The 11,941-nt window shown below is 39.9% G+C and overlaps 2 protein-coding genes and 1 long non-coding RNA gene across 3 annotated transcripts; 1 reads left to right on the top strand and 2 right to left on the bottom strand.

Moving 5' to 3' along the window:
• Positions 1 to 3: 3 nt before the first annotated feature.
• Positions 4 to 2,717, bottom strand: LOC141914709 (HAUS augmin-like complex subunit 6). Its single transcript, XM_074805979.1, has 7 exons — positions 2,562 to 2,717; positions 1,843 to 1,930; positions 1,255 to 1,428; positions 694 to 740; positions 556 to 611; positions 384 to 474; positions 4 to 307 (listed from the first exon to the last, which is right to left on the bottom strand). The coding sequence occupies exons 1-7, from the start codon at positions 2,648 to 2,650 to the stop codon at positions 223 to 225; spliced, it is 630 nt and encodes a 209-aa protein (XP_074662080.1). The 5' UTR covers positions 2,651 to 2,717; the 3' UTR covers positions 4 to 222.
• Positions 2,718 to 2,723: 6 nt separating this feature from the next.
• LOC141915553 (HAUS augmin-like complex subunit 6) lies at positions 2,724 to 3,767 on the bottom strand. Its single transcript, XM_074807133.1, has 5 exons — positions 3,604 to 3,767; positions 3,319 to 3,414; positions 3,007 to 3,085; positions 2,796 to 2,932; positions 2,724 to 2,727 (listed from the first exon to the last, which is right to left on the bottom strand). Exons 1-5 carry the CDS (start codon positions 3,711 to 3,713, stop codon positions 2,724 to 2,726), a joined length of 426 nt encoding a protein of 141 aa, XP_074663234.1. The 5' UTR covers positions 3,714 to 3,767.
• A 178-nt stretch (positions 3,768 to 3,945) lies between these two features.
• On the top strand, positions 3,946 to 11,626 carry LOC141903688 (uncharacterized). Its single transcript, XR_012619087.1, has 3 exons — positions 3,946 to 4,048; positions 8,115 to 8,199; positions 11,494 to 11,626. It is a non-coding gene; the product is annotated as an uncharacterized LOC141903688 (long non-coding RNA).
• Positions 11,627 to 11,941: the final 315 nt, after the last annotated feature.

The raw sequence follows: 11,941 nt of genomic DNA on the forward strand, positions 1-11,941 counted from the left end.
TCACTAATTAATTACATCAGTTTTATTTATAGACAATTTGTTTCTTGAATTCAATTATTTTGAGAGATTCACTTTGATGAGAGTTTAACCCTCTCATTCTAAGTCAAAATGACAGCAACACATTGGATATTTAAACAGGTTGACTGAATTTTTCTGAGACGACCACAGAGTTTCTGAGTTGACTATTACCGGTATGAGTTTGCCGTACGAGAGACACACACACTATAGATACGATTGATCTAATTTCATTTTAAGGGAAGTATTCGATTGTTTAATACTGGGTAAAATCACATCGGAAATATTCGATCTGAAAATAAAGAAAATCTGGTATAAAAATAAACTACTAAAAACAGACAATATTCAGAGAGACACGGCGTACTTACTGTAGAGCTATGAACTGTGCTAACTGATTGTGATGTCTAGAAACTTCCTCTGATAATCTATGTATTTTCTCTGCATTAATTTCCAAATTTTCTACAACAACAGATAATTGGGATGACATTAAAAGAGAGGAATATGGAGGTAAAGATTTAGAGGTAGTGAATTACAACAAACCTTCACGTATCTTATTGATAACACTCGATAGAGCCATATTGAATAATCTCAAAACACTGAAAACAATCAAACATAAACCGTAATAATCATGATATCTATTGATTACGATTATTTGACCACTGATTGTTAACTACGAACCTAATTATATTCACTTTTCCCTCAGTGTAAGTATTGGCTTTTCCTCTCTACGGTGTATTGAAAAAAAAAAACAGTGAAATATGAAACATTTATACAGGAACATTGAGACCTGCAGATTAAGGTATCACCCTGCCACGAGACCTGCGGGCTGCAGATTGAGGTATCATCCTGCCACTAGACATGCAGACTGAGGTATCATCCTGCCACGAGACCTGCAGATTGAGGTATCATCCTGCCACGAGACCTGCAGATTTAGGTATCATCCTGCCACTAGACCTGCAGACTGAGGTATCATCCTGCCACTAGACCTGCAGAATGAGGTATCATCCTGACATGAGACCGGCAGATTGAGGTATCATCCTGCCACTAGACCTGCAGAATGAGGTATCATCCTGCCACTAGACCTGCAGACTGAGGTATCATCCTGCCACTAGACCTGCAGACTGAGGTATCATCCTGCCACGAGATCTGCGGGCTGCAGATTGAGGTATCATCCTGCCACGAGACCTGCAGAATGATTGATTCCTGCTCTGCGAAACATTTCAACAAAATATCACTTACGAGGTGCATCTCATTTTGGAATTTTTCCAGTAATCTGTTTGGCACACGTAATGATAAATCTGCAGCTGATATTTGATATCGTTCCATTCCTCCTTGTAATACTGATTGTATTACTGATCTCTCCTGTTTTATATCAGTAATCACTTTATTCAACTCATTCCACTGTTTTCTAACCTGTAAATACAATAACACTGTTTATTACCAGTTCAAACAATAAAGGGGCCAGTTTCACAGTCATGGCTTAGATTTACAGTCAACCCCCGATATACTGCCCTCTCATTTACCGCCACCCCCGCCTACCGCCAGGTTTTCTCGATGTACATCTCAATACAAATTCACCCCCCCCCCTGATATACTGCCATACTCTCTATACCACCAAAATAATTCTGCACCGATGGTTTATCGGGCTGACAGTATAACCAATCTAAAACCAACTTAGTTCTATAGCCAATCTAACTTCTGACTAGTCTTTCAATTTAAGACGACTTTTAGACTAAAGTCAATTGAGCCCTGTCAATACATTATTGTAATGTTGTGATGATCATGATGCTGATGAGTTACGCTTAAATCAAACACAATTAAACTTACTTTATTCAATAAAACTTCACTGTGTCGTGATTTTTGATCAGATAGTTTTTGTTCGGGTGGAATCTTCACAAATCTAGATTCTAACCATCTATAATAAATAACAAGTAGCAATTAGTTTGTATAAATTGAAATTTAAAAGCGGGTTCAAGTTTTACTTAATCCAAATTTAGGTGTGAAGGACCTTACACCAAGAAACTTTCCCACCACCAGGTTTCAAACCCATGAACCCAGGATTGATGAAAGACCAGTGAAAGACTGACTGACTGCTACCACCAGGATTCAAACACATGAACTCAGGATTGATGAGAGACCAGTGAAAGACTGACTGACTGCTACCACCAGGATTCAAACCTATGAACTCTGGATTGATAAGAGACCAGTGAAAGACTGACTGACTGCTACCACCAGGATTCAAACACATGAACCCAGGATTGATGAGAGACCAGTGAAAGACTGACTGACTGCTACCACCAGGATTCAAACCTATGAACCCTGGATTGATGAGAGACCAGTGAAAGACTGACTGACTGCTACCTGCTACTACCAGGATTCAAACCCATGTACCCTGGATTGATGAGAGACTTGGGAAAGACTGATTGACTGTTAGGCTACCACCAGGATTCAAATACGTGGACCCTTGATTGATGAGAGACCAGTGAAAGACCTAGATCCACTCATAAAATTGATAATTCAGACAAGTTTTATGAATGTATTTTCACCTGGCAAATTGAGCTTGTTGTTCTGTTTCGATGATAGAACGTTGCAAAGTCTCAAAATATTTCTGTCTCTCAACGATCATCGCTGACATTAAAGTTTTAGCTTGAACTTCTTTGAGATTGAATTGAGTATCATTTAGATTAGGACTCAGTGTTCCACCTTTATCACCTACAACAAACAAAACAATTACATCTTCACAAAGAATCCGCGATAAATCATTCAATGAATCGTTAAACTCTGTACCTAATTCTTTTTTCATGACTATTTTTAAAACGTATCTGGAGAAATTCGCCAATAATTGATCACATCTCTGACCACCGGGAGATAGGAATAACGACTGAGCTATCGTCGGTAAATTCGAATCGGGTTCACTCTGAAAATAGATTCGAATTATAGAACACTCGGCGCTATTCTTCAACAAACTTCTCGTTTTCATATTGTTCTTACAGCTATCTGTGTCAGCCAAGCTACGCAAACTTTACGAAATTCCATTTCACGTTTTTTGTCACCAATCGGCCAACAATCCCTAAAAAATCAATAATACTTGAAACAACTTCCGGTAACTTGTCGCCCATCAGCGAGGGGCGATCACGCTTAGCCCGTGGGGTACGGGAATCACACTGAGCCTGTGGGGCGCGGGGATCACACTTGGCCCATGGGGCGTGGGGAACACACTCAGCCTGTGGGGCACGGGGATCACGCTCAGTCTATGGGGTGCGGGAATCACGCTCAGCCCGTGGGGCACCATGAAGATTTTACCTGAATTCTTGGTTTGATCTGATTGGATCAAGTTTATCGAGTAAGTATTTAATGACGATCTCAAAAGCAGCTCGATTCGGAACTTTGAACATATCCCTGAAAAACATGAAACAATAAAATTTAAATTCATCTGATAAATTAGGAAACAATTCAGACCCATGGATGGACCCAGTTTCACATAGTCACAATCGTGACTTCAGTCCAAAAGTGGTGATCTCAAGATAGATAGATAGATAAATAGAAGAGAGAAACTTGGAAGTGTGATTCTGAAATGAAATCGCTTACTGATGGAAATGAATCCTTGTTTGTGCCTCATTTATTTCAGGGTTGAATCCTAACAACAATAAATTAGTGAAGAATATTTTGCGAGTATTTGCCACTTCAGAAAGATCCATCTTCTGTCTTCTTTTCACTCAGTTCCTTCTTTTAAAACTTTAAATAGTTCCCGGGTAGTAGGGTTTCCCATTGACGTCATTAGTTGGGGGATTCCTTGACGCCGGTGGAGTGACTCGTATAAAGTGGCCTGAGGTAGGCTGTGGTGCCTGTGGTCAGATTACTCGAGTGATCGCGTCGTGCGGAGATTCCGTCTTCGTGACGTCATTACGGGAAATCCCTCCAACCTGTGGCGCAGTGCAGTGTGTCTGAGATTATTATGCTACCATATTTCACGCTCTATGACCGGCGTTGAGTGAGTGGTCATCAGACGTGAGTGGTCATCAACAGATTGAAGGTAATTTAATCGAATTGAGACATTTCAATAGACATGACACTCAGTCATCTCTCTCCAAACGTCCCGCCCGGTCACGCACTTGTTGATTTTTTACTACCGTATTGTTTTTCTAGTCTCACACAATGGCTAATAAATATAGCTGCAGCATCCACGCGGAGGGGGATGTTAAGAGGCTTTTGGGCTGTCAAATTGTATTTATGTTTTTCAGATCAGATTTAGAATTGCATAATATTGCAATTGATATGTCTACTCTATTGAAACACATTCTTTTGTTTTACGATCAATGGGCAATGGCTGTATATCATTATCATGACTGAATTGCAGCACCCATAGGGCAGGGGGGGGGGGGGCGGCGATGGAAGATGGAGAGCTAGGAAGTTGGGTGACTTCCACATATATGATTATTGCAGAAATTTGGGACAGAAGAAGTAGTATTTATAGTTTGATTGTCTTCAAATTGAAACATGTTACATTGTAGAAGGCTTCATCTCCTGCATCCCCTATTTCTGATGCATTTCATGGCTCATTTCACAGACAAGGGACTACAAGGGACAGCTCCTTGGGCCAGTTTTTCCACTGAGAGTTTCTAAGCAAAACTAGGACAATAACTAACCCTAACATATATAGCTAAAAAATTTAGCTTTCTCAAAGCCCCCTAGTAGCTCTCTGCTGGATTTAAACCTGAAACTCTTACATACCAGCCCTCTGTCCTAACCAATAGACCACTGAGCTGTAGTGATAGTTGAAGTTTTTGTATTTTCTGGTCAGGTGTAGCAATTACTCATGAACAAGTGCATGAACTTTATTGAGCTCCAAGATTTTGACAATAAAAACATTTGATTAAAAATCAATAAAGTACGTACAGGTGTGAATCATACAATGTGGAAATGATAGGATGAAATAAAAGAAAGAACAAAATGCAATCAAAGGGGATGAGAGCGCAGTGGTCTAGATGTAACACACTCTGTGGGCTCCATCATGAGAAAACTGGCAACGGAGGCTAAAAACTAGTATCCTAGCATACAGCGTTGGCAGGTGAACAGCGGAGCCCCCCAGTAGCGGCCCCCGGTCATAACTAACTAACCGCTGGGTGATCATCAACTCGGTTAATCCTAGTAATCTATCTTAAACCCACACAACTGTGGAACTGGATCTAGAGTCAAATTAATCCCGCACAATTGTGGAACTGGATCTAGAGTCAAATTAATCCCGCAACTGTGGAACTGGATTCAGAGTCAGATAAAACCCACACAACTGTGGAACTGGATCTAGAGTCAAATTAAACCCACACAACTGTGGAACTGGATTCAGAGTCAGATTAAACCCACACAACTGTGGAACTGGATCTAGAGTCAAATTAATCCCGAACAACTGTGGAACTGGATTCAGAGTCAAATTAATCCCACACAACTGTGGAACTGGTTTCCACAATGTTTAACTGGGTTTTTCTTGGTCTAGAGCCAAATGAGATGCTGGGTTTTACAAGGTTTTATAATGTTTCGCTAGTTTTCCCAGAGGGTCGCTGAGATTGTGAGGTATAACTGGGTATTACTGGGTTTTTGAGGTATTACTGGGTTTTGTGGGGTATTACTGGGTTTTGTGAGGTATTACTGGGTTTTGTGAGGTATTGCTGGGTTTTGTGAGGTATTACTGGGTTTTGTGAGGTATTACTGGGTTTTGTGGGGTATTACTGGGTTTTGTGAGGTATTACTGGGTTTTGTGGGGTATTACTGGGTTTTGAGGTATTACTGGTTGTTACCTGATTTAAGTCAATTGTATGAATGTATCATAAAGTGATGTTCAACGCCATCTGTTGAATTATTGATCTTCTGCTACGACAGTTTAAATACTGTGCATTACTACATTTAACAATCACATCATTTTCTCTCAGAAATAACCAGTTAATCCGCGCTATTATTCATTGTTGATTATCCCCGGATTAACGTTAAAACACCGTACAACGATAGGATTTATAATTTTAAAACAATAATATCAGGATTTAAAGCGTATTTCAGGTAATTCAGATTATGTTGTAACTGTTTCATCTGAAATCATTTTGTTCGTTGAAGTTTTGAAAAGTTTTTGTAGATGTTTTTTGACCGGAAACAATGAAATATTCATGATGAAAATGTGAATAATTTGATTATGAGTTGAATTTGAGGAAGATATTTATTATTCTTGGTTTTTACTGATCGTTTAAATGATCAAGGCTTCGTTGTTTTGTATATGGAATATTTGATATTTGCGATGACGCCATTAAATGAAACCCAGGCCCGAGGCCGTTCATTGTATCTCATCATTCATTGGACGATCGGTTTAAACCAATGAATCGTCAGAATTCTTTAGCTTTCAGAAATACAAACTTATTCCAGAAATTGTGTCTTATTGTATTCATTCTTGATGCGCATAAATCAGTATTTCTATTTTAAGCTGTCAAGAAATCAAAATACGATTTAGTAAATATCATGATTAGATTATTAGATAATCAGTAATCATTTGATAAAACTGAATTTGCTAATTTTACCCTCATAGAAAAGGCTACTGGTTTTGTAAAGTGATATTAATGTCAATCAGTTGTAGTTTTTGCATAACACCTTTTTTAAGTGATAATACATTATCATGACACGTTGTTTCAGAAGGCAGATCAGGGTTGTATAATCAAGTTTTAGACCAGTCTAAGCTCATTTTAGAGCCAATCCAACAACTTAAGACCAGTCTAAACTCATTTTGGTTCTATAACCAATCTAACAACTTAAGACCAGTCTAAACTCATTTGAGTTCTATAACCAATCTAACAACTTGAGACCAGTCTAAGCTCATTTTAGTTCTTTAACCATTCTAACAACTTGAGACCAGTCTAAGCTCATTTTAGTTCTATAACCAATCTAACAACTTAAAACCAGTCTAAGCTCATTCTGGTTCTATAACCAATCTAACAACTTAAAACCAGTCTGAACTCATTCTGGTTCTATAACCAATCTAACAACTTAAGACAAGTCTAAGCTCATTTTAGTTCTATAACCAATCTAACAACTTAAGACAAGTCTAAGCTCATTTTAGTTCTATAACCAATCTAACAACTTCAGACAAGTCTAAGCTTATTTTAGTTCTATAACCAATCTAACAACTTCAGACAAGTCTAAGCTCATTTTAGTTCTATATATAGCTTTTAATATTAAGTCATAATTATACAACGTGTCGCTTGTCGACTTTTTATAGTACATTTTTGAAATGTCCTTTTATTCAAAACAGTTGTTTTATATAGTTGTTGATATATTCAAAAACGGCGCCCGGTTTTCTATGAGACGATGATAGTCCACGTAACCATGGTAACTAAATGGGTGGATCATATATTTTTTGTGCCCGCGGCATTTTATGAAACACTTATATAATACATACATGTATACATACAGACATACACACAGCCGTACAGCTGTATATATCAGTGCTGCGTGTATGTTTTGGTTTCTGTCTGTTTTGAGATGATGTTTTTTTTTATCTCGCATATTTGCGTTTTATGAAATGAGTTGAAAATGATTTCTCTTTTTATTGACGCGTGCGACACATAGTCCTAATAATTAATGAATGAAAATGTGCGGTTGTCATAGAAACTCGTTATTTGAATACAAACAGATAGAATAGAAGATGATTAATCTATTAACAAAGTACGAGATATAATTATTATGTCAGATATTGAACTAAACTAAACATTTTTTACCAGAAATCTTATAACCAGGGTTCAGTTTCACAATTCCGAGAACTGTAGACCTGGGTTCTGAACAGTAGACCTGGGTTCTGAACAGTAGACCTGGGTTCTGAACAGTAGACCTGGGTTCTTGAAGTTATGAAAAATTGTCATCCTTATGATGCATGTCATATAAAAAATTTTCACAACAAACAAACAGTAAATTATCCTTTACAATTTCTCCTTTTGATTCGAGATTTATATCACATGATACATCCTAGCATTACATGATATATCCTAGCATTTAGTGTTGTTACAGACTGATATCTGAAATAACAAACCTTGATTTTAGAATCAATTTCGTTTTTTGATATTTTTCAGAATGATTACATTTCTCACAAATATGCGGCAACAATCGATCAGTGATTTTATAGTTTAACATGAATTGAGATTGAGTTAAAGTAAGGTAAGTAACCCCTGAAATTAAACAATTAATTCTAACTACCTCAAATCTTCCTAAACGTTTTGAGAAATTACGCTTAAAATCCTTAGATTTTGAAAAAGTCCCGAAAAAATGTATAAAAGTCAATTTTTTATGACAATCCGGAAAACTAGATAACCTTGAAATAGGCATAAAAATGATGATATGGTATGTGTGTAATGATTGATAGTGACGGAGTGACAGTGAAATGACGGGCACTCACCGGGTGTCAAACTCTGTAAGTAGAATGCAAGTGTGCTAACCGGTAACCGGTAGACCAATAGTCCACTTGGCCTGCGGTTATACAGCTCATCACATAGGTGCAACATGTGTCCGTGATGATGGTTCCCAGCCAAAATAAATCTATAAGCTAAATTGGTATTATCATGATGTAAAAGATATTTTAGATATTTTCCCATTTAAATGTTTGAATTCTGAAACAGCCAAATTCTTTAATGTCTGGGAATAATATTAATCGTAATGAAATACTTTTAGTACCAGGGGCCCAGTTGCATAGTCATTGCTTAGACTTAAGACCAATTTAAGATCATTTTAGTTCTATAGTCAATCTAACAACAAGACCAGTCTTAAGATTTAAAGCCATTTTTGGACTTAAGTCTCAACTGAGGAACCGGCCCCCTGTTGTCGTTGAGTAGATGATGGTGAGATTCAATTCAACATATGGTAAAACGACTTAATACCGGTAATACACTGTATTACACTGTATTATACTGTACAAGTGACAACAGTATAAAACACCTGTTCATACATTGTAGGTACATATATATCTCATGACACTCTGACAAATACCAGAACTGATGAAAATGTATAATGTGCTCAATGTTTTCATATCTACTGAAATTACCACAACACCTCCCTCGGCAGGGATTCATTCTCACCTCCCTCGGCAGGGATTCATTCTCTCCTCCCTCGGCAGGGATTCATTCTCACCTCCCTCGGCAGGGATTCATTCTCTCCTCCCTCGGCAAGGATTCATTCTCACCTCCCTCGGCAGGGATTCATTCTCTCCTCCCTCGGCAAGGATTCATTCTCACCTCCCTCGGCAGGGATTCATTCTCTCCTCCCTTGGCAGGGATTCATTCTCACCTCCCTCGGCAGGGATTCATTCTCACCTCCCTCGGCAGGGATTCATTCTCACCTCCCTCGGCAGGGATTCATTCTCTCCTCCCTCGGCAGGGATTCATTCTCTCCTCTCTCGGCAGGGATTCATTCTCTCCTCTCTTGGCAGGGATTCGAACCTGATGGCATCGCTACACTACTCAGCCACGGCACGAACCCCTGGCACAGTAGACCGGGTGCGCAGGTTTACCGCATGAGAACTTGAGGCACCAATCAGATTGCTCATTGTATAATCGCTGAGGTAAATTTCACGGAAGAACTATAAATGGGAAAACCCGGGCTAAAATAAAACGGGATATCTGATTGGCTGATCATGAGATCATCTGGGCCGCACGTGTAGCTGCGCACCCGGTCCTAGTGTGGCAGGGTTCCGTGCTGTGGTTCAGTCTAAGCTGCGCGTCCGGTCCTAGTTGGGCAGGGTTCCGTGCTGTGGTTCAGTCTAAGCTGCGCGCCCGGTCCTAGTGTGGCAGGGTTCGGTGCTGTGGTTCAGTCTAAGCTGCGCGCCCGGTCCTAGTGTGGCAGGGTTCCGTGTTGTGGTTCAGTCTAAGCTGCGCGCCCGGTCCTAGTGTGGCAGGGTTCCGTGCTGTGGTTCAGTCTAAGCTGCGCGCCCGGTCCTAGTGTGGCAGGGTTCCGTGCTGTGGTTCAGTCTAAGCTGCGCGTCCGGTCCTAGTGTGGCAGGGTTCCGTGCTGTGGTTCAGTCTAAGCTGCGCGCCCGGTCCTAGTGTGGCAGGGTTCCGTGTTGTGGTTCAGTCTAAGCTGCGCGCCCGGTCCTAGTGTGGCAGGGTTCGGTGCTGTGGTTCAGTCTAAGCTGCGCGCCCGGTCCTAGTGTGGCAGGGTTCCGTGTTGTGGTTCAGTCTAAGCTGCGCGCCCGGTCCTAGTGTGGCAGGGTTCCCTGCTGTGGTTCAGTCAAAGCTGCGCGCCCGGTCCTAGTGTGGCAGGGTTCCGTGCTGGGGTTCAGTCTAAGCTGCGCGTCCGGTCCTAGTGTGGCAGGGTTCCGTGCTGTGGTTCAGTCTAAGCTGCGCACCCGGTCCTAGAGTGGCAGGGTTCGGTGCTGTGGTTCAGTCTAGCGATGCCATCAGGTTCTAATCCCTGCCGAGGGACGATGTATTCTACTATTGTAATGAAAACTCTTTTAAATTCAGGAGTAATCAGATTATCTCGGGTCGTGTTTGAGTTTGGAGCAGTTTACTATATTTCAGAGAATCTGAAGACTTATACGAAAGCAGAAACTTTGTGGTTATAGTTGAGATGATGATTATGTTGATATTTTGTATCCAAATAGTCTAATTGAAAATAGAAATTGAGACTGGAAAAGTGGAGATGACTTCAGTAATGTGACGACTGTGACGACTGTGATCCATCAGATTAATGTGATATTGTTTGACCTAGTACCGGCGTGTTGCTGAATAATAACAATTGTTCAATATTCCCCGAGGTCAAATTCATTTATTAAAAAATCATGATTAGTCATTTATGATATACAGTGATATAAGGGGAGTGGATAATGAATCTCCCCTCAACCCCCTCTCTCCTCCCTCCCCCTCCTCCCCCTTTAGGCGTATTGTTCCATTGTACACGATTAAAATATAATCCATTGTGTAAAGATTTAATTGTGAGTATTGATTAACCTGGTTATGAATGATAATAAGGTGTGGGTATTGTGTATGCCTCGAGCTTTATCTCCGTTTAAAAAATAGAATATTGATTTTTTGGAATTGGACGCAAGAATTTCTCTCGCCGAGAAATGTTTAAATGAGTTTCGATGAGCAAAAAAGTAATGATCTGAGCTGCTGTTGCTGCTGCTATGCTGCTGCTGCTGCTGCTGCTGTTTCTGGTGTTTTAGCTGATGTTGATGCTGGTGCTGCTGGTGCTGCAGCTGCTGTTTCTGGTCTTTTAGCTGATGCTGTTGCTGCTGGTACTCCCATTCTGTAGAACCGAGTCGCAATTTGTATTTCTAATACAATTTGCTGAGCATCATTTAAATAATTTGTCAACACTAATGATCGTCCCCAGTTTTACCAGATATAACAAAAAATATCAGCGGTGTATTTCTTATGTGATACAATATGTATGAACCACTGTGAAACATGCGTGCTGTGTGTAGATTATAAATAGTGATGTATTTATCTGATATTTCAGAGTGAAGATGTTTTCATTAAGAATAGTCACCACAGATCACTATCTCTCGCCTCCTATCCCCGGTTTAGATGTTTGTCATTCAGATTTCCGTGGAACTGACGTGAAACGTGTCCCTGTTTTTAGAATATATGGATCGACACCTGCTGGTAAGTGATTGCAAACATAACACGTATTTTAGAGACCATTTTTTCAATATTTATTCACAAACTAGTCGTCCACACTTCACATGTGTTCAGTGCTTCGCCTGAGACATTTCTAATTAAAAATGAATTACAAACACCAGATATTAGACATTTTATCAGCACACTTTCAAAAACTGATCGTCCACACTTCACATTACAGTAGTGAATAAGTAAAGGGGTGCAGGTTCCAGGCAGTGGAATGTTGCCTGTCCAAATTCTAACAGCACTACTTATTACTTGCGATAAATCATTGAACCTAGCAATAG

The sequence above is a fragment of the Tubulanus polymorphus genome, chromosome 1, assembly GCF_964204645.1.
Source record: "Tubulanus polymorphus chromosome 1, tnTubPoly1.2, whole genome shotgun sequence".
NCBI classification, from domain to species: domain Eukaryota; kingdom Metazoa; phylum Nemertea; class Palaeonemertea; order Tubulaniformes; family Tubulanidae; genus Tubulanus; species Tubulanus polymorphus.